The sequence below is a fragment of the Rattus norvegicus genome, chromosome 6 (genome assembly GCF_036323735.1).
Source record: "Rattus norvegicus strain BN/NHsdMcwi chromosome 6, GRCr8, whole genome shotgun sequence".
Lineage (NCBI taxonomy): Eukaryota > Metazoa > Chordata > Mammalia > Rodentia > Muridae > Rattus > Rattus norvegicus.
This window is the reverse complement of record NC_086024.1, coordinates 30,017,952-30,039,992: the sequence shown is the minus strand read 5'-3', so window position 1 is coordinate 30,039,992 and position 22,041 is coordinate 30,017,952. Positions and strand designations below refer to the sequence as shown.

Below are 22,041 nucleotides of genomic sequence, written 5' to 3'. Positions count from 1 at the left end.
GGACAGAGAGAGAGAGCGCGCAAGAAAGAGGGGGAGAGAGAGGGGAGGGCGAAGCGAGGCGAGACGCGTGAGACTGGCCGGTCCCAGAGCAGGCACCGGGTGCAGGTCACTGCGACGCGGAGCCACGTCCCTCTCAGCACCGCTCAGCCTGGAACCCCACGGGCGCTGTCCCACCGGCGCGATCGGGGCCGCTGGACCGGCGCTCATCGCCTTGTCCTAAGTCAAGTGTCCGAGTCGCCGGGAAACTCAGGCGGCGAGTTGGCCACAGGAAGTTTATTCTTGGGCTCCTTTTCTAAAAGGAGGAAACAGAAGTTTCTCCCAACCGGCAGCTTTTCTTTTTCGCCCTTTTGGCGCCCTGGGAGATCGGAGAGGGAGTCCCCCAGAGCTGCCAAGCGACACCCGCAGAGCTCCTAGTCTTTTTTGCGTTGCCCATTTTTCTCCAACCCGTAGGTCCGGGCAGAGCTCGGGCTGCGCGCGGGGGCGGAAGGGCGCGCGCAGGGGAGGGACCGAGGGACGCGCCGACTTTTTAGAGGGAGGGACCCGGTGGACAACCGGTTCCGCGGAGCTTGCAGAGCAGAAACGAAGTGCGGTGCGCGGCGATCGGGGGGTCATTTCCCGAGTGTCGCTGCCTCCTGTCTGCCTGGGTTGGGTGGACAGCCCGGGAGCGAAAAGCCCAGTCCGCGGCCGGGCCGGTGGACCAGCGAGCGCGCAGCAAACTGTGCGCGGCCGCGGCGAGGGCGGGGAAGAAAACCACCCTGTTTCCTCTCCGGCCCCCACCGCGGATCATGTACCAGGATTATCCCGGGAACTTTGACACCTCGTCCCGGGGCAGCAGTGGCTCTCCTGCGCACGCCGAGTCCTACTCCAGCGGTGGCGGCGGCCAGCAGGTACGTGCGGGCCGGGGTGCACCTGGCGGCGCGGGCAGACTCCCTCTTCTCGCTCCCAGTGCCTCCACCCCCAACCTCCGTCTTTTCCCTTTCCTCGCTAAGCTAGAAAAATACTTAGGGGTCACCGCTGTAAGTTGTGGGGTTTTGTTCTGTTCCGCCCCTCCCCTCCACTTTTTTTAAACAAGCGGAGAGTGGGCTTGGAGAGCCAACGACACCCTCTCCCCCTTTTCTTACTTAATTTTCCAGAAAAGCTCATGATACTGCAGGTCCCCTCCGGGAAGCCTGTTGCCTCCTTCCGAGCCGCTCTGCCTTCCTTTTCACCTTCCTCTTTCTAGGTAGTGGATAGGCAAGAAAATCTTTGCACCCTCTAAGCCCCTCCCAACCGAAAGGACCCTGCGGGGGAAGGCTTTTTAACCCTTCTTTCTTCTGTTATTCTTCGATCTTAGCTGTTTTCTGAAAAGGCTTGGGGGCTCAGAAACAAGGCTGGGCTCCTTCAAGTGATTGGGAGTGAGGACGAGGGTTGCCTCTGGGAATTAGGTGCGAAGGTCAGTAAGGAAGAAGCTGGCTTTGATTGGCTCTTGACACCTTCTGTGATACCCCCCCTCCAGCTTCCGGTAAGGGTTGGGCAGGAGCCTGTATTTCCCCCGGAGCAGATCCTTGAGGGGCTTGGGGGTACTGGGGCAAAGAAGCTGTCAGAGAGAAGTGGGAGAGAGAGACATCACTTGGGCTCCTGAGTGGTTTTAGAAGTAGAAAAACAACTCTTTTTCTAAAGCAGCCAGACTGGTTTGCACTGAGGGATCTTGCCTGTAATCTATGTCTCTGTAGGTACTGGTGGGGCGGTGGGGGGCCGTGGGGTATCTGACTTGTGTAGCAGGAACCGCATACAAGAACTTGCGAGGGAATTGCATGCACACACAAGGTTCCCTGCCACCTGAAGCCCACCTCAGCCAGCATTGGGAGTTCCTAGACAAGCTGGCTGCAGCATGAGTTACTCCATAAGCCAATGGCTATGGCCTTGACTTTGACCTTTAGAGGTCAGGGGTCTTCCAGGGAGGGGTGAACTGAGCTGAGAAATATAGAAATATGGGTTTCTTTGTAATCTGATGAGAAAGGCATCTCTCAAAGTAATGTCCCATGTCTGAAGAGTCCTTACAAATGGCTTTTCTGTGTGTTCTCTCTACCCGCCCTCCCCCATACCTATTAAGCACCCCCTGTGGATAGCCTGGTCTAAGCGTTGAGGGTGCAGTCAATGAACCCTTACCACTGAGCACAAAATCACATCTCAAAAGTAGTTGCTTATATTTGTGTCCCTGTGCAGTTGGTGTTTTGGGCTGAATCCAAACATCATTCACCAATGGATTTAGAGTCATTTATACCTGTTGTTCCCCTACTTTCCAATCCAATAACCCTACCCCAGGTACCTCTCCTTCCCAATCATCGTAGGAGCCTGGAATTTCTTCTGTTTCTTCCACTAATGAGACCAAGGCAGTGAGCACTGACTGACATAGTACAATCTCCTGGCCTGGATGAAGTCAGACCGGACATCAGTGCCCCTACTGAATAATCTGTGTCACTAGGGCTTTGAGCCCAGGATGTAAGCAGAGGCAATTCCCTGTTTTGGAAGCAAATCAGACAGGAAACCGATGCTCGGATGAAGGAAGAGAGCTCCGTCCAGCCGTGTGTAATGGGGCCTCATTACCCAAGCAAAAAGCAGCTGTTGGCTAATTCCTAGCATGCTGTAACACATGAGGATTTTGCAATTAGCAACAACCAGTGCATGGGATTCTCAGGTCCGGCTGCCCATTCTGCTCAGCGGCAGGAGCAAAAAGTCTTTCAAACCAGAGGCATTGGCCACTTCAGCCAACTCTCAGCCTGGCCTCTCTGCTCCTTGCCCATGTAGTGGGTGGGAGATGGGGAAGGGGAGGAGGGCTTTCTCTTCCCTGCTCTGACTTTCTGCAAAAACAGTTCTGTGGTCCCAATGATAGGCGTCTGCTTTTCTTACTTCCCAACTCCGAGCTACGACGCACCCTGATCTGGGTTCAAGGTAACTTTATTACATGCCAGATTAAGTCTGAAATCAACTCTGCTCCCAGCCGCCTTCTCGGGGACCGGGAAGATTTCCTGGCAGTTAGTGACTGGGCCTTCCTCCTTTATGGTAGCACTGTAGACCAATCATTGTGAGATGTTCCTGGTTTTCCCTGTTCTCCTTGTTTGTGGGGTCCTGTGTCCCCGATATGTTTGCTGCCCGCCACTTCCCCTCTCTGTCTAACTTCATAAGGTCTTGGGAAGCAGACAGCTTTGTTAAGACCTCTGCCTGGTGTACATGGCAGGAACTCGGAACATGAAAAATATTTCCTGCTGTAGCTGTAATCTCAATCTCAAAGGTTAATCGCCGGCAGTTCCATTTTCTTGGAGATAGCTGGATGTCCCTCCCGCTCCTGGAGTTTGCTTCATTGTTGTGATTTTCTTTTTTTTCCCTGGGACAACACCTCCAGATATATGCTGTGCCTTGCTCCTTGGCTGTTACGGTTTCAGGGCCCTGGCATTACGCAATCCAGCCAGTTACACAAACATAGGTCATTTCATAACTTGTTTTCTTCAGCCAGGCCCCCTTCAAATGAAAAACAAAACAAAACAAGACACGGAACTTTTCCAAGGTGGCTATCTGTTCTGATGACTTGTGAGAGTAAGTCAAGGACATTTCCTTCTGGAACAGAGAATATCAGACCAACCTTTTCCCTCTGCCACATTCTCCCAACAGGCGTGTACACACACACACACACACACACACACACACACACACACACACACACACACACACACACAAAATTCCCCAGAGTGAACTTTTGCCAACTGTACCAGGCTGGGACATTCCTCACATCAAACAACTTTTACCAGAAATGACTGTGATTTCCCAAGTCAGCCTCAACCGTACCCCACTAGTGCCCCCTACAGGACATTTTTGGAAGAACTATCCTGAGAATGTATTTTTCCAGTCTCCAGAGTGTTAAACTTGGTTAGTTTTCCAAATTCTTAGAATTTTTCTTCTTAGTTAAGGCAAACAAGTGCCGTATATTTAACAATAACTAACCACAAATGGCTTGAATTAAAGTGGAGTTTTTTTTTTAAGAAAAAATCTCTCTCTATATATATTTTTTAAATAAAGCCTGTTTGGAAAAAAGGGTGCTTTTCTCTTGTTCACAAGGGTGCCCTCCCCATGGTGTTTTCAAATACCCAAGGATGTTTTCCCTATGTGCTTGCGTGAGGAATGTTGGGGAAGGGAGATGCAAATTAGGGGTCTGGTGCTTTCTCTCTGTTCATTTCCCTTGATCTTCCAGATGTTATAAATTAGGATCACACAGTTACCCCAGGAATGCGTCTGTTCTGGGGATCCCTGGTGGTGGAAGTGCCCTTCAGTTCCTTACCACCACGGGATGAAGGAGTAGTCATACACTGTCTGAGTGGCAGGTGAATTTTCCTTTCCAAAACCCTGAGTGCATTTCCCTTATTGTATTTCTGCCTGTCTTGTTATTCACACTGAATATAAATTTTGAAGGCTTGAGGTGGATTTTGGGGGCTTTTTGTTGTTTTGTTTTTTTCTTACTACAAACACGCCAAAGCCTAGACACATAGATCACACATATCACCATCATCATCACCATCATCATCATAATCACCATCACCACCACCATCACCATCATCACTATCATCACCATCACAATCATCACCATCATCACCATCATCACTGGTCTCCTCCACCCTTGCTGGACTATATGCTTAGCTGAAGACTGAGGCTGCTGGGCTCAAGGGCTTTGCAATACTGGGGTTTTTTGTTTGTTTGTTTGTTTGTTTTTATTTTTCTCGGTGCATTTAAAAAATTCTCCTTGCTAACAAATCTTCCCTTGAATGGTGAATTTGATATTTGAAAATGACCAGGAAGTCTTTGGAATTAAGTCTGACACACGAAGTCGGAATGGACAGACTTGGGGTCCAGTATAGAGTGAGACCCCGAGTCTTGTTGCTTCTCAGTCTCCAGAGTTCATTTGGAAAGAGGTCCTCCCATTCCGAGCCCACAAAATGGCCCCTTGCTGACAGCATCTTTGCGTTGATGCCTTGGACATTTTTTTTCTCTTTGTTGCACAGGAAGATTCTGGTTTATGTGTCGAAAGGGAAAACTTAGCCTCATTGCTGGGTAGACATAGCTCGTCTCTATTGTAGGTGGCGAGTTGTGACCTCAGCATATCAAAATAATGTCAGCTGCTCTGATTGAGGTCAATGTATCTGTCCCAAATCCCGCTTGGTAACTTGACCCTCTCAGCAAACTGAGCCAGTGACAACTCTGAATCAGCCTTGTCAAGTGGCCGATGTCGCTGGGCTTCCGAGAGAGAGAGAGAGAGAGAGAGAGAGAGAGAGAGAGAGAGAGAGAGAGGAAGAAGAAGAAGAAGAAGAAGAAGAAGAAGAAGAAGAAGAAGAAGAAGAAGAAGAAGAAGAAGAAGAAGAAGAAGAAGAAGAAGAGAAGAGAGGAGAGGAGAGAGATATGACGGACCACTAGCCCTCCTGTGGAAGCAGGCTACCGGGTCCACAGGTTCATGTCTTGTACGATGGGGGGTGGGGTCCTGACAAGAGTCAAGAAAGACATGGGAAACAGGGTGGGCAAGCCTGGTCTGATTGACCGCAGAACTTGGAGGATGGGTGAGAGGAGGGATTCTCCAATTCAGGAGTGGGGCTCTTGCCAGAAAGAGCAAGGGATGGGGAGACCTGGGGATAACACCCCACGGAGGAGGGGAGGAGCTCTGCTTCTTTATGTTTCTGGCTTTCCTTCATCCAGTCAGCGAAGTACCACTGGCAAGACTAGTTCTTTCACATGAAGCTGGGACAGAGAAGAGACTGGTGGGGGATAGGTCCCCCGTGATACATTTGTACAGTGTAGAAGTTTGGAAATTGTGAGTTATTAACAGCTATTTCCATTGTGACACAAATGGTATTTCCTTCGACGAGAAAGGCCAGAGGTCAAGGTGATAGCCAGCGTAATGCTGTACTAGAGGCTGTGCAAGGAAGGCACCCAGGCTCAGTGAACACACACTTGCCTGATGTTGGTGTTGGGCCTAAGCAGTGTGAAGAGAACATTGCCCTTTACCCCCTCCCCCCAGTCTGCTGGGGTGTTGGGTTTCCCTAGTTGAAGCTATAGAAAGGATCTAGACCAGGTCTGTCCTAGATGGTGCGCTCACCTTCCCGCCTGGTGGAGCAGGTTTCAGGGTCCACGGGTTCATGTCTTGTATGATTGGGGTCCAAGAAGGACCTGGCTAAGAGGACAGGCCAAGAACACCAAGCTTGACTTCTATTTAAATTCTGCCTACCCAGCTCAGGACTCTGGGAGAGCCTCCATCAAAGTAAGCCATAGGGATGGTGGTCTAAACTTGTTCTGAGACTCTTCAGCAAGACTATGAGGTATAATTCCTTCCGAACCCAAGGTCCTGTTGTTCAGTCCGAATGACTGTTTTCCAAGCCAGCAGCTTCTGTGCTGAGAGACTTCTCTGGCCGACTGAGTTGACCTCTGACTGACAGCACACTCACTAAGTGAGCAGTCCATTGTGCCTCAAGCACAGAATGCTACTGGATAACACTGAAGTCCCCAAACCCCCAAGGACCCACAACAAAGCTTGTAGGGATTTGAACTTTTGCTCAGGGTCTGGAGGTCCAAGTTGGCGAGTGACTTCCATCTCCTTGGTTTCCCGGGTGAGAAGGGTATCTCTTCTTTTGTTTGTTTTTTGGTTGGTTTTTGCTTGTTCCTCTCTCTTGTTTCTCTCCAACCTGAGCCTAGCAGACCAAGCTGTATTTGTAAGTGAAGTTTAATGAGGTCCAGGGGTGCCCATTTGCTCACATATTCCCTACTGGTGCTCCCTTCTGTAATGGTGGAGCAGAGTTGCAACACAGATGGTTTAGGCCCAGAAAGATTAAAACTTTCTCCCCTCTGGCTTCTTCGAGCGGAGCTCACCAGATTCGGCTCTGGGAGGTCTATGAGGGCCGTTTGTCCTTTTATAGACATTTACCCAAAAGTTGACAGGGAGACACAGTTTTTTTTTTTTTTAAGTACTTAGAAGCTCTGCTAGGCTGAATGCCACGTAGCCACCCAACATTTCAGTTCTGTCCCCAAAGGAAGAACTTTCCAGGGGCTTATACCCCAAGAGAACTGTGCCCCTGGCCACCTCTTGTGTCCCCCCAACCCAGCACCTCCCCGTCACTGCCACACTGTACCTGGCACGGTCACAACCTTGCCCTGTGGCTGGAAAGCTGTCTTGGTTTCTTTCTCTTCAGTGTGAGCTCCCTGGTGGGAATCGTGACTCCGTGCCCCCTTTGTGGGATGTTTGGGCCATTCTTGGTCGGTTGGCATAGGAGGGTGTCAGGCTCACTTCCGAGACCACAGACCCTTAGTCTTATCTCTTCTCTCATATCCAAGTGCCACTCTCGGAATAACACGTTTGGAGTTGAGACAAGACCCATCTGCCAGATCTAATTGAAACTTTTGTGCGTCTCTCCAAGAGGCTCCTTTGGAGACAAAAGCCTGCTTTATCAGGGCTCAGTCCCCTCTGGGGACAGGACATTGTTTTTCTTGCAGTTGGGAGCTGGCGTGTTATCCAGATGGCTTACCCTCTGTCTGAAACAAGGTGTACATGCGATTCAGAGGCAGTCATTACCTCCCGCCTTGTTTTTATTGCCGCTTTGTTTTGTCTAGACCAAGCCATCGCTGAGAGGAATCTGGCTGGTGTCTACCGGGAAACTGTGTGTGTGTGTGTGTGTGTTGAGGGCCTGAGAGGAGCTGGGAGGCACCTGCCCATCCCTGAGGAATCTTAGTCTTCCAGCTCGCTTCGGGTTTTCTGCTTCCTTCCTCAAGCCTAAAACTGGCACACGGTTGTTCTTTGGAATGAGAGTATTTCTTAGATGCTGTCCTAAAAGGAGAGCTAACAGCTGCCCTCGAGGAGGAGATGGTCACATGAGGCCATTGCCCTGGGTACCTCTTCTATCTGAGGACCTGTCTTGGGGAAAATAATAGAATACAAAGTTGGGTGCCTCCGAAAGTAGGAAGCTGGCGACTCCCCCAAGAGCTAGCCTGTGCACAGACCTGCATCATGGGGTGACGTGATGTTGCTGGTGGCAGCAGCGGCGGTGATGGTGACGATTTGTAGTGCCTTCCGTTTGTTTGGGGCAATGTTTTCCTGCCCTGGTTGCGTGTTATAATAGAATTTCCTTGGAGTCTGAAAAAGTACCTGTAATGGGGCTCCACCCCCGAACAATTATTTTAGACGCTAATGATGAGGCTCCGACGTTGCCGAGTTTTACAAGCTCCTCAGAACATTCTTAGCCAGGCTGAGAACCACTTATGTGCTTTGCAGCCTGTGATTACAGTAGCCATGGCTTTAATCCCTGAAACAATGCAGGAAGTTCAGAATCAATATGCTCTCTTTTGTCCCAGAATTGAGTCGTCAGTGACTGGCTCAGGGCAGCTCATCCTTCAGGCCTCCTTGTAGCCCCAGAGAAACACACACCTGATTCACACCAAATGTGCCCCCTTCCCTCTCGCCCTCCCTCTCGGTACTACAGACTGAACGTAGGGCCTTGTGCATGCTAAGTGAGTACTCTAGTCCCTTTTATATTTTGAGAGAGGGTCTCACAGAGTTATCCAGGCTGGCCTTGAACTCATTTTACAGCTAAGAAAGGCCTTGGATGTTTTTTGTTGTTGTTGTTGTTGTTGTTGTTTTTTGGTTTTGTTTTGTTTTGTTTTCTTATTCTTCTGCTCCAGTCTCCTTGAATAGCTAGGATTTGTAATCTTGAACTTCCAAGTATGGCATAGCTGTTTCTTTTCAGTCAACTCTTGGTTCCGAAACAAAACCACCCCTCCTTACCTTAGCCTTCAGTGGTATAGCTGAACTGGCTAGACTGGCCACTGGACAACCTCCCTGATAAAATCCCAGAATCCATTGCACTGGGCAGCTTCCCTACACTGGGGCAATCTGGGAAGTGAGGCAGTCATGTTCTTCCATGCAGACCGGAGTCGTCAGGCGGTGGCAGGATGGTATGTAAGGATGGGTCTGTCAGCTCTGTCAGGTACAGTGTGTGTGTGTGTGTGTGTGTGTGTGTGTGTGTGTGTGTGTGTGTGTGTGTGTGTGTGCAGGCTTCACTTTACTTTCATACCAGAACCTATGATATTATCGGCAGGGATAAATACTGCAAAAGTGGTCACTTCCAATTTCCCTAGTTTTGATTGCTCTGACTAGACCAGGCGGAGGCTACTATAGCTCCTGGGCTCATGGCAGGATTTCCTTTTGGGTGGAACCAGTCTATGGGACCTCCTTGGTGAGAGGGGAGATCTGAAGGGATCCTTAGCACAGGCTGGAACTCTAGCACTCAAAGCTGTTTTTTTTTTTTAATTTTTTTATTAACTTGAGTATTTCTTATTTACATTTCGAGTGTTATTCTCTTTCCCGGTTTCCGGGCCAGCATCCCCCTAGCCCCTCCCCCTCCCCTTCGTTATGGGTGTTCCCCTCCCCATCCTCCCCCCATTGCCGCCCTCCCCCCAACAATCACGTTCACTGGGGGTTCAGTCTTAGCAGGACCAAGGGCTTCCCCTTCCACTGGTGATCTTACTAGGATATTCATTGTTACCTATGAGGTCAGAGTCCAGGGTCAGTCCATGTGTAGTCTTTGGGTAGTGGCTTAGTCCCTGGAAGCTCTGGTTTTGAGGAAGAAAGAGGACTAGAGAAATCTTTGTGGCACCATGCTGAGAGGCTCCTGTCTTAGTCATGCTGAACTGTGTTTGAATTCTGATCTCACAGCTTTGCAGCAGTAAGGCCTTGGGTAAGTGGCTTGATCTCTCTCTGACTGTTGCAGCCCTTAAGATGAATGTAATGGGGTACTTACCTCAGAGGGGAATCTAGGCAAGACATTAGCATGGTGTCTGTCATTCTGGAAGTGCTACCTATTACGACTGTCATTTTACCCATGAGACTAGGGGGCAAGCTGCAAGATGTTCTTGCGGACACAGATGGTCCGAAGATGGGTTTTTGACTGGGACCATAGAGCGCTTTCTCCTGAACTGCTGGAAATGGGAGGGGCTCCCCTTTTGCCCCTCTCACCTTCCAGGAGCTGTCCTGGAGAAGGAAGAGTCAAGGCCAGCTGTCGACATCCTGGCATGAGGAAAGACTTTCTAAAGGAAGACACTTGTGCCCCTCCGTTTCAGGTGTCAGGCCACAGAAACGATGGTCCCTAAGAAACTGGATTTGTCCCAGGAATCTTATGCTGAGAGAAGGAAAGGGTCTTCGCACAGTAGGACAACCTGTCAGAGCACCTTGCAGGATAGACTGGAGATAGTGGTGATGTGCAGGACCACATCCTGACCGGGGCTACTTAGCTATGCATCCCTTGGCCCTCTATTTAAACACCAACCTTATGTCCTGATCCTGAAGACAGACTGAGGGATAGGGGGTCACTGGGTCCCTTTGTTCCTTTCCTTAATATGGTCACATAAAATAAATCTCCCCACTTTCCCCCATTACTGTTTAATTGGCCAACTGGGGATGGGCGAGGAGCCTACGTAGTTAGTGCTACTGGGGCCTAGGCTCTGACCTAACAGCTCCAGAAACGGAGTAGCCAAGGGGCCTGAGGTACTGTGCTTTGGTGCTCCATCTTCTTGGGGTTTAAATGTAAGGCATCCCGTAGCGCACAGAGCTCTGCAACAGGGTCCTGATGTAGATTAAGGGAGAGACAGAGGGAAACCTCTGAGTTGCCAGCACCAAAGCATCCCGTCCGACACATCTGTGAGCCCAGGAAAATAGAGTTAGACACAGCACATCTGCCCCAAGCAAGGTGTCAGTAAAGGGGGAAGATACAGGGTCAAGGACAACAGTAGGAAGTCTGGTTGCAAAGACAGACTCACGGGCCACAGTCCCATCCACTGAGAGTAGACTCCAATAAACAGAGAGATGAGGATTCAGCCTTCTCAACTTGACCTTGATCAGATAGGCTTTAAGGCACACCACGAACTTCCTTAGAAAGCACCAAGCAGACACAGTATATGCGTGGCAATCTTTCTCGATCTACCGGTGTGCAAATCTCCAAGAGACGTGTCCTGCGCTGGTACCCTGGGGAATAATTGGTAGATGACTCAGAGGCCCAGGAGGCCCCGTTGAAACATCCTGCAGATATGTATGCTGGAGGGCTGCAGGGTGGAAGAGAGCAGCTCAGCCTCGAGAGTGTCCTGGAAGTCACTTGGGTTATGGCTGCCTCCTCCTGAGTCCCTGAGAATGAAGTGTTCAGGACTCCAGGCAGGGAACAGATCTGACACATAGTCCAGGGATGGGTGAGATTTGCTCAAGGTTCGGCTATGTGGGACTTGTCCAGGGAAGCCCTCGAAGTCTACGGTGTCCGGCCTTGGCTCTGGCTCCGCTCATCCTGCTCTGCCGTTTCTTGGCTCAGTGTCATGTCTTTCTCCTTGTTTCAGAAGTTCCGGGTAGATATGCCTGGCTCAGGCAGTGCCTTCATCCCCACAATCAACGCCATCACCACCAGCCAGGACCTGCAGTGGATGGTACAGCCCACAGTGATTACCTCCATGTCCAACCCCTATCCGCGCTCGCACCCCTACAGCCCCCTGCCAGGCTTGGCATCAGTCCCTGGGCACATGGCTCTCCCCAGACCAGGAGTGATCAAGACCATTGGTACCACCGTGGGCCGCAGAAGGAGAGATGAGCAGGTATGTCGCCTCCAGCTAGTGGAGAGGAGCATCGGTAGCTGGGGGAGGGAGGGACTCGCGAACGTAGAACGTAGAACGTTCTGCTGGTGCTTAGGGAGATTGGGGCACCTTGTAGGTGTGAAGGATCAGTGGACGGGAACTGTCATGGCTTCCTACTGTAGTAGTACCAGTCCTGAGCCTTAGGGGGAGCCACTGGGTGAGCGTCATAGGACAGGGCTATGAGCACCCACGTGACTTTGCATTCTTCCTCAGTGCTCATCCCACAAGGCCTTGCGGTAGTGAGCCCAGACACGGGAACCCTTTAGCAGTAATACATCCTCCGTTTCAAATGTGCGTCTGGTGAAACTTTCCTTTTAACTGTGGAAACCTTCACCCCAACTCCTGTCAGTTCCCACCCGAGGGCACCAGTGTCTGCTATATCCTAGTACCAGTAGCAGTAAACATGACTCCCTGTGCATACTGAGGGGTCCAGAGCCAGCAGACCCAAGGATGCCCAGAGCTACAGGGCTTACCCCTCCACTGCCAGGGCAACCTCACTCTCCTGAAGACACAGTAGGACCTCACGCACAGCCAATCCATGCGGACAACATTGGAGTCCCGGTGAAGGGCCCCTGAGAGCTATGGGTAGTAGACCCTGTACTATAGTTGCATGGTGTGGGAGGCTACAGGCCCCTTCTGAGGGCTTCCCCTAGTCACAGCTACAAGTGGTGTAGCAGTGACAGCACTGTCCTTTGTAATTGTGCTTCCCAAGCTGAAGCCGTGACCATCACTGGGTCAAACTGTCACAACCACTGACAGGTCATAAATGGTGCTGAGTGACAGCCAGACTCCTGTGGGCTGGCAGGACGTTGAAGTATGGTGTGTGCATGTTCGTTCTCTGCTGGGGCTGCCTCACACTTCGTTCAGAAGTTTACCTCTGGAAGGGGCATTAAGGACTGCACCTCCAAAATTTCCCCCTGAACCCATAGATAAAGAAGCTGAGCGGCTGGGGATTTAGCTCAGTGGTAGAGCGCTTACCTAGGAAGCACAAGGCCCTGGGTTCGGTCCCCAGCTCCGAAAAAAAAAAAAAAAAAAAAAAAAAAAAGAAGCTGAGACCTGGAGAGAAGGGCCCAGGGTCATACTGGGTTAGTAGCAGAGACCGGGACCCACCACTTGGACCCTCGGTTAGATGTTTGCAAGGCCACATCACCTAGATGTGCTTCAAGACCAGCTGTCTGGAGACATCCTTCTTTTGTGGCAGGGAGAAAGAGAGAGCCAGTCAGAGGACCACTAACCACATTATAATATCTTTCATGGCAGCCACATTCTGGAGCCTTGACTCTTGGGTTCCTACCCCTAAGGTCTTGTCTGTGGCTTGTTCCCACTCCCACCCTCACTCCACCCCCACTCTCCACCCCTGTTTCTACTCTAAGGCTTGTCCCAAGAGTCAGCTTGGTGCCTCATGACCTCCTCCAGAGCCTGCCCAGGAGGCTTCTCTGAGCCCAGGGTGGGGACTGAGGAGAAGGGAGGGGAGGGCGTGTGTGGCTTGTGGGTGGGTCCCTGGTGATGTTAACAACACTGAGGCTGTAACCACGTTGATCTCACCACCCCAGAACATTTCCTATGTCGACAGTACCCACAGTTGCCCCACACCTCCCCAGACAGGGAGAGACCTCTAAGGCTGAAAGTTACAGAGGTGGGAGGAAGGCATGCTGTGGACCAAGCTTAGTGGTTTTTATTTTATTTTTTTAATTTTTTTCTCCTTCAGCAGTAAAGACTGCGGTGGAGGAGAGAGTTGTTGGGGGAGTAGGCCTGTGAAGAGACCTCAACCCAAGACTACCACAGGGCCACAGGCTTTCTTGGTAGCTTAACTTTGTAAACCTTGGACCAAGACAGGTTTGGGGACAAGTGATTGGTGTGCTAGCTGAATGGTCTTGTGATCTCCTGTGCGGTCACCTCTGTGTAGATAAAATGACCTTGGTCTCTTTCATGCTTTCCTTTGTAACTCATGGTGTCACAGCCACTTAAGGTGGCAGGGAGCATCCTACAGGTCCCAGTCTAGGCCCAGCTAGCAGAAATGGCTTGTTCCTCGGGTTGTGGTCTGTAGTTAGGTAACTTCCTTCTATGGGATGGCTTGAGCTTCTGTGGGTCCCTTGAAGCATAGGACTCAGGTCCTACCGTACTTGGAATCTTTTAGGCCCTTAGCAGAGCATCAGCACATAGTAGGTATGCATCAATGTCTAGTAGCTGACATTGTAGTCTTCCCTTTATTCTGCCTTGGGCTTTGGCCCGTGCCCCTCTCCTTGGTACTGTGTGTGACCAAGTCTCTGACCAGTTCTGGGGAAGAAGCCAGTTCCTGGTCTCTCTGCAGGGGGTCTTCCTGTAGTGCACAAATCAGACTCAACTCCTGGAATCTTGTGTCACATAGAAGGTCACTGTCAAGTAAGCAGAAAAGGTGCACAGTGAGACTTTTATGCCTAGGCTGCTTTTTCCCCCTTGCTCAGCCTAGCACTGTTGGCAGGCCCCTAGGGAGTCCTCAGGGGACCTGTGAGAAACTGGCACTCGGGTTGGCAGAGGGAGTTGGGGATAGAGTGATACCCGTGGCCTTCCTACTGGTGAACAGAACATCAAAGCATGCGTCCTCCATAGATGCAGCTTACCTGTGTGGAGACTACGTAGTCAAAGGTGGGCAATGAGGCTTGTAGAGTAGCTGACTGAGGAGGGAGGAGGGAGTTAGCCAGCTCTGGAGGAGCTGCTACAGCAGGTGAGGCCAGGCCTGGCCTGCTGGTAGGACTCTTGCCTGCCTGAGGCTCTGAATCAGAGCTGACTGACAGTTCCTGCCCTGGTGCAGGGCCCTGAATCCCACTCTTCACCTGCTATCCCTTTAACCACCTTCCACAGAGGATCCAGTGACAAGCTCTCTCCAGGCAGCCACATAGTAGTGGCTTCGTGCCCCATGACCTTTGAACCGGCTACACTCCTTTTTCCTCCCCTCCCCCCCCGTTCTAAGAGAGCAGGTTGCATTCCTTAAAGTACAGTCTTTAAAAACATTGCGATCCATTTGTACCATTCTGACCGAGACTCTTGACCTTGGCCTCTATAGCTGTCTCCCGAAGAGGAGGAGAAGCGTCGAATCCGGAGGGAGAGAAACAAGCTGGCCGCTGCCAAGTGTCGGAACCGTCGACGTGAGCTGACGGAGAAGCTGCAGGCGGTAAGGAGCTGTGTGTGCCGTGGGAGCTCAGGGCGGGCTGAGGGCTGGAGCGCTCCTGCCCTTCGAATCCTGTCCTTATGATTGGTGTATTTATGATGTGTCAGGAGAGATGGGACATCCTTCTCTTTTAAGGACATGGGGCAACATTAGGCTAATCGAGAGGGTGGTGGTGGGAGAGAAAGGATAGATGAATGAATGAGAGTTGACCTCCACTGTCTGGAGAGGAGGAGACTACCCTTGCGGGTCCATTTTCTCACTTTAGTACCAGAGTGCACTCTGTCCTCAGACCCGCTGGGGCCTCTGGATAAGAGTTGACAGTTCTGGTGAGCTAGGGCAAGTGCATCAACATTTGCCTCTCCACGAGCCTTCTCAGGGTTCCAGTTCCCCCCATGCCCAAGGTGGCCCAGCCTGGCTGAGGAACCCTGGTTTGAGCTGGGTGGGAGCAAGTGTCCTTGTGTAGACGGGTCACATGTTAGTTGAGTTACATTTTCTTGGAGCTTTTGTGTACCCTTCATTGGCAGGAAGGTTCCCCATCTTTATGGTGAGCAGAGAGTGTCATTCTGTCCTTGTGAGTCACCCTCCCATGCTCCCTAATTGCCCAGACCCAGGGGCCCATGCTCTTTCTAAGCTGTACCTGACCAATGTCACGTAACTCACTTCTGTGTCTGGCTAAGGGAAGGGCTGAGCGTATGGTAGAGGGAGTCCTAAGCCGGTGCTGACTCCTGGTATAGAATGCTTTCAAAGCGAGGAGATGAGCTGGGAGATTGTCATCTGGCCAGCAGAGAGGTTGAGAATGTCTTTAACCCTTCCACGTACAGTGTGTCTACTTTAAACTGTTTCCTTCATGCCCCAGTATCAACATTCAGTAGAATATGTACTTGGTGAATCCCATGACCCCTGTAGTCACAGCCTATGGTGCTGTCAGAGTAGGGATGGCAGTTGGGGTTAGAAGTTCTTCCTCCCAGATGAGGTGGATCAGGGAGAGATCATCCACCATGGGAGGCTCCCTCAGCAGGACTCTCCATAGCTAAGCTCATTCTTTGAGGAGCTGGGCTTTACTGTGACTCCCTCAGGGCATCCCTCACCACCAGCCCAGAACAGCCACTCCTTTAAGTCCTCCCTACTGTCCTCCCCTCTTCCCAGAAGTCTCACACCCTACCTCTCCACCTCCCCCACGTCCTGACCCAGCTACCCTGAGCCACATCCTCCACAGGAAGCCTCTGACGTTCATCAGACCCTTGAGACCAATGGAAACTTTTTTTTTTGTTTTCACTCCGGAATACACCGTAGTGTGCTTAATGAAGCTCTCGCCTGTGTCTCAGCATTTGTGAATGGGGATCTGTGTTAGAGAAAAAAGCAGAAAGGAGGCTGGTGTCCCCCACCATTCCAATCTGCAGGCACTGATGGCTGCTCTGGCTTTGTATTGAGGGGAGTTGAGGCCCCCACTGGTGACCTCAGTATTCCCACAGGCTCTCACAGTCTGTCGCTTCTCTATTGGGCACATAGACCTTGGGGGTCTCTGATTTAGGGAGCTTTAGAAACCAAAATAAGGGGAGAGGGGGAGATTCAGTAGGCGTTGGCTGGGTGTTTATTACAAGCCAGGCACTGTCCGTTCCAGTGCTGGGGGTAGAGTGTTATCATGAGGGTCTGCTCTCATACAGCTTCTCCCTCATGCTCTGTGTGCGATGGTGGACTGAGATGGTAAAAAAGAGTTGAATAGAGTCCTCCTTTCTCTATGAGTATCCCAGGCTAGTCTGCCGGGAGACCCAAAGCTTGTACCGGCACCACAAGGGTCGAATGTAGTAGCACGCAGACTCTGGAGTCGCGTGCCCCGAGGATTCAAGTCTGGCTAACTCTCTGCTACCTCTATAACTTTGAGCAAATAACCAAACTTCTCCGAACCTTGGTTTCCTCTTCAACATGGGTGGGTGATAGCATCTGCCTTCAGAAACTTCTGGAGGGTTGAATGAGAGTGTCTGTTAAATACGTGACATAGTGAGAGGCATGAAGTGCTCAATTACAGCAGCTCCAGATGTTAATTCACCTGCCCGACAAGCCGACTTTGTTCCTTCAGAAGAACTGTGAGCCACCATGTGACTCACACCCACTTGACTCTCTGGCCAGGTGCTCGAGATGCTGTGGTAGGTCCCCTGAGGACACCGTACATCTCCCTTTCATGCCTGGACCGTGACCACCCCTCAGGTCAGCCTGCAGGCTTCTGTCCCTCACACCCTCCTTTCCCCCCTTGCAGGAGACAGAGGAGCTGGAGGAGGAGAAGTCCGGTCTGCAGAAAGAAATCGCTGAGCTGCAGAAGGAGAAGGAGAAGCTGGAGTTCATGCTGGTGGCTCACGGCCCTGTGTGCAAAATCAGTCCTGAGGAACGCCGATCTCCCCCCACCTCCGGGCTACAGTCCTTACGCGGTACGGGCAGTGCTGTCGGCCCTGTGGTGGTGAAACAGGAGCCTCCTGAAGAGGACAGCCCCTCTTCCTCAGCAGGGATGGACAAGACCCAGCGCTCTGTCATCAAGCCCATTAGCATTGCTGGGGGTGGTTTCTACGGGGAAGAGCCTCTGCACACCCCCATCGTGGTGACCTCCACACCTGCCATCACTCCGGGCACTTCAAACCTTGTCTTCACCTACCCCAGTGTCCTGGAGCAGGAGTCGCCTGCGTCGCCCTCCGAGTCCTGTTCCAAGGCTCACCGCAGAAGCAGTAGCAGTGGGGACCAGTCATCAGACTCCTTGAACTCCCCCACACTGCTGGCCCTGTAACCCCATGCTCCTCTGGCCAGCTCTGGAGGAGTCCACATTCATCACTGCCCTTCCCAGGGACCAGCACCTTTAAGCACTCCGGGGCAACGAGGGCAAAAGGGGTCCCTGGCTCTGGGGACCCACCCGATGGGACTTAGTGGTGAGACACTGGTTGTTCTCTTAGAAGCCCTGGGACACCCCTCTCCCTCATGCATCTTGCAAGCAAATCCTCTTTCTTGAAAAGCCGCAGAGAACTTGGTTTGTGGACTCAGACTTGTCTCCCGCTTCTGAAGCCCCCCGAGCTGGCCCGGATGGCTCCTGTCCCTTTGTTATTCGTTGTCTCTGGAGTGACAGTGTCCTTTCCTGCCCCGCCAAGCATGCTCAGTGCCTTTTGGTTTCCCTTCCTTCCCCTAGTATCAGTTTCTGCTCCCTCTGGGTTTTTATGAGATTTGCCATGACATTTCATCTGGGTGGTCCAGATATTAAAGCGCTTTTATTTCTGGAGCTGGAGAAGCAGATGACCCTTCCACTGGGGCGGATGTGTCCCGAAGGGGCAGTCAAAGTGCAATATTATTGAACCTTTCCTCCCCACACACCCAGTGCACTGTTATTACAGACCGTGGGCTCCCTGAGTTCAGCCGGCGATGCTGCCATCACTGGGATACACCAAGGACCTTTCCTCCCCAGTCTCAGAGGTGCACATCTCTGTGAGGATCAGCTTGGCCGGAAGACAGGGTGTGAGAGCGACAACCAGGGCACAGGTTGGGTTTGCCAAACGTCTAATTACCAAGCCAGGATTTGTGCCAAGAAAGCCACATGGCTGTCCTAGTGAGCTTCCCTTCACCTGGTGTCTTGAGCTGGGCGTCTCTTGTAATTACTGCCTCGCCGTTCTGCCCCTGGACCCTTCTCTGTAGACTTGGGAAACACTCCTTCCTAGGAGCCACACATCACTCCAAGGCCCTGCTGTGCTCTGCTCATCCCTAATCTCACGGCGACACCACCCGTGGATATCTAATGATGGCTTTGAGTGTCTATGTCATTCTTATCAAAGCCAGTGTGTGTTCCTTTCTGCTGCAGAAGAACCACTGTTCTCATGGGTATCCCAGCCTCCAGCAAGGGCCTGTTTCCTGCCTCTCTCTTCCTTTGTCCCCACTGCTTGTTGACACCAGTTTGGAAGTGGAGTCTGGTCAGAACTAGTTTCTAGCGCTAATGCTCTGACCTAGTACTTCTGCTCGAGATCCCTGTCCACCCAGCTAAAGCCCTGTTATTTGACTCAAACCTAATGGTGAAATCTGACTTTTGAGAGAGAAGGGATGCCCTTCTCACTCCAAGTTCCCACGTTCCCACAAACACAGGCGTGCAGAACACACAGGACTTGGGAGCCATGTGGGAAGCATACACAGCCCAGCAGAGCTAAAAGGAGCAGGCTTGGCTTAGTAGAGAGGGAGGAGAAAGGAGATGGTTTCACTATGCTCTTTCCTGTATGCCTTGGCTTGTACTCTGCCGTTCTGGGCTCCCAGAGCCTCTGGGAGCGGGGGTGGGGGAGTGCTCCTGAGGAAACAGAACAGGTGGTTTGCTGGCCTCAGAGCCCTAGAAGCAGAAGACAGCCAAGCCGGGCCTGGAGGAATTGGGAAAATACCCTGGGCGGTCTCAGCCGAGAAGCCTTATCATCTCGAGCCAAGCAGGAGCTCTGCCCCTCCTGCCTATGGGTATTTCTGAGATGAAGCCGCTTCCTGATCTTTTCTTTCCCAAAGCCCCTTTCTGACCATAGCATGGGTACCAATTCAGGTCACATGCCTGTGACTTGGTGCCCTGGTTGGACACCCCCGAGACTCCAAGTCTGGCTTTCAGTTCAGATTTCAAGCTATGTTGACATCAGTGCCAGAAAGCACAGCCAGCTAACTGGGCCTCAGAGGTCCCTGAGGTCACCTTCCCTTCCGACCTGCTTGCTTTGTCCTACAAGACTTTTTGGCTTTTCCAAAGACAGAGATTTCTGGGGAAAGCCAGATATTTCTACCTAACCTGTGGGCGTAACCACAGTTCTCTTCCTCCTGGCTCGATGTCCAAGTTGGGTCACATATATGTCACTCACGCAGGCCTGCACTCCTGAATCAGGTCCTTCGCTGCCTGTTCAGGGAGCAGCTGCAGTGGGGTTGGGGGGAGGTGGGTGCTTTGCGCTCATGGACACACATGCTCCTCCCCATGTGTCCTCAGCTGTCATGGACTTAGGCTGGACTGTGAGCAACTCTGGGTTAGTACAGGGCAGGCACTCCTTAATCAGCTAGCAGGGAACACAGTCCTGTCGTGGCCGCCAGACTTGTGTGGGAACAGTCCTTCTCTGGCTGGCTCGCTAGGGACAGCTATGGCACAGGGAAGAGTAGAGCACAGGTGAGGCTCAGGAAGTTTCAGGAGCTAACACCAAGCAGCCAGTTGTTGCCTGGGGGAGGGGGCTGGGGGTTTGGAGAACTCAGACTGCTGTTTTCACAGGCTAAGGTACCCATGGTGACCAGTCATGGGAGCTTTTCCAAGCCAACAGTAAGCAGAGCCTGGAGCTTTCTCTGGCTTCGGGGAGAGAGAGTCTTATCTGCTTCCACGTAACTCCCAGTGGAAGAGGCGTAGGCACATCTGAAGCATCTGGATTCATTTTTCCCCACTTTCCTGAGAGACCAAAAGTGTTCCTTGAGATGTCACCATTTATCTTTAACAGTGACTTCCTTCTCTGAGCAGACGTTCATGTGGCCTCGTTGGGAGGAAAAGAATAAGCACCTACTGTGTGCCAGGCACTATGAGGCACTTTTATATGTATCCTCTTTTAAGATGGGACTAAGGGTTTATCTCCATCTAGAAGGCCCCCAAGCAATGAGGGCTTTCTTCAGAGACTCCTAGGTGGGGGTGCCTGTAGTCTAGTGGTCCTCAAAGACTCATCCTCTGCCCATCCCAGGATCCTCCCCCTCAGACTCCTCCTACCTGGCTTGTGCTCCTCGGGTGGCTGAAGGGGCAACCTTAGTTCTCATAGAATTTGTGGACCAATAGGATACGTGTTGTGTATGGCTTTCTTTTTAAACTATAAGTAAAAGGGTCTTGCAGCTTTGTGCTATCTTGGCATTTATCTTCAAGCCAGCATCTCACTATTTATTGACATGGCTGTGTGAGTCAGGTGTGTGTGTGTGTGTGTGTGTGTGTGTGTGTGTGTGTGTGTGTGTGAGTGTGTGTGTGTGGTGTGCATGCATGTGTGTGCACGCGTGTGATTGTGTGTTCATGTGTGTGCCTGTGTTCCCATTCATATTCCCACACTTGTGTATGCTTGCGTCTTCCTGCAGCTTTTTTTTTTTTTTTTTTTTTTTTAAGGATCATCCTACTGCTAAGTCAGTGTCTCCTCTTGATTCTAGTGTTTTGGCCACGCCTCACCAAATGTCTGCAATGATCCAGTACTCACAACATGTTCAGGAGGAGCTGGGTCAGATTTTGACAGAGGGTATGGGAAGGGAAAGGGGAGAAGAAATCGACATTTATTTTATTATTTATTTTAAATGTTTACATTTCTTTGTGTTGTTCCAAGCCTGAATAGAAACAGATAGCATTAAAGGACTCTGTTCCCACCCCTTCTCTGTCTCTCTCTCCCCCACTTGTGCTAACTTAGGATAACACTCTCTATTTCGTTTTGTTTCTAAAGTGATTTGTGGACTTGTGCCGTGTGAACTGCATTAAAAAGGTTCTGTTTTCAAAGATCGATTGTCGTTCCTGTGGGGACAGTGGCTCCTAAGAAATCTGCATTGTAGGAGAAGACAATGAAAGACCCTGGCCCTGTCTCTCAAAACTTAACTCTCTGTATGATTTAAAAAAAAATTCCATTTACTTTACTTTGTGGTTACTTGATTTTGAGGAAGAAAATATTCAACTTTGTATAAAGACTAGGTATCAGGGTTTCTTTTGCAGTGGGAGTTGTATATATATCGTATTTTGGTATATCGTAGAAACTCAAGCTTTATGCATCCGTATTTGGGATATGTCAATGACGTGCAGTGAAATTTGCTATTAGACCCTGGAGGCAAACGAGTTGTACAAGGTTTTATGGCTCCATGGGGAATTCTAATTTCCTTTCTGGGGACCTTTTGTCCCGTTTTTACAGTAATGGTGAAATGGTCCTAGGAGGGTCTCTCTAGTCGAATTCTCCAGGCAGGACCACGTGCTCAAAAAATCTTTGTATAGTTTTAAATTTTTGAGGAGTATCTCTGCTCAGAAGCATCTGTGGTGGTGTGTGTTGCGTTGTTCTGTGTACTGTGTGTGACACAAGCCTACAGTATTTGCACTAAGGAAAGCTGTTTAGAGCTTGCTGCTATGGAGGGAAGAACATATTAAAACTTATTTTCCCTCGGGGTTTGTTCTCGTTTTATGTTCTTGTTGTCTTGTTGGCTTTCCTACTTTCCACTGAGTAGCATTTTGTAGAATAAAATGAATTAAGATCAGA

General features: G+C 50.9%; 1 protein-coding gene across 3 annotated transcripts; it reads left to right on the top strand.

Annotated features, from left to right (window-relative positions):
* Nucleotides 1-723: 723 nt before the first annotated feature.
* Fosl2 (FOS like 2, AP-1 transcription factor subunit) lies at nucleotides 724-22,041 on the top strand. Of its 3 annotated transcripts, NM_012954.2 has the most exons (4): nucleotides 724-887; nucleotides 11,383-11,634; nucleotides 14,717-14,824; nucleotides 17,076-18,077. In NM_012954.2, exons 1-4 carry the CDS (start codon nucleotides 786-788, stop codon nucleotides 17,592-17,594), a joined length of 981 nt encoding a protein of 326 aa, NP_037086.2. In that variant the 5' UTR covers nucleotides 724-785; the 3' UTR covers nucleotides 17,595-18,077. The 3 variants fall into 3 exon arrangements, with proteins under 3 accessions (NP_037086.2, NP_001013164.1, XP_038967734.1); NM_001013146.2 differs by lacking the exon at nucleotides 11,383-11,634; XM_039111806.2 differs by lacking the exon at nucleotides 724-887 and having other exon boundaries at nucleotides 5,487-11,634; nucleotides 17,076-22,041.

What these genes read in the sequence shown, in the direction of transcription:
- Fosl2 (XM_039111806.2), top strand. Translation starts at nt 11,266, where the DNA reads ATGTGGGACTTGTCCAGGGAAGCCCTCGAAGTCTACGGTGTCCGGCCT. An exon ending in GCAGAAGGAGAGATGAGCAG is followed by an intron (nt 11,635 to 14,716) that starts GTATGTCGCCTC and finishes TGGCCTCTATAG; the next exon opens with CTGTCTCCCGAAGAGGAGGA. An exon ending in TGACGGAGAAGCTGCAGGCG is followed by an intron (nt 14,825 to 17,075) that starts GTAAGGAGCTGT and finishes CCCCCCTTGCAG; the next exon opens with GAGACAGAGGAGCTGGAGGA.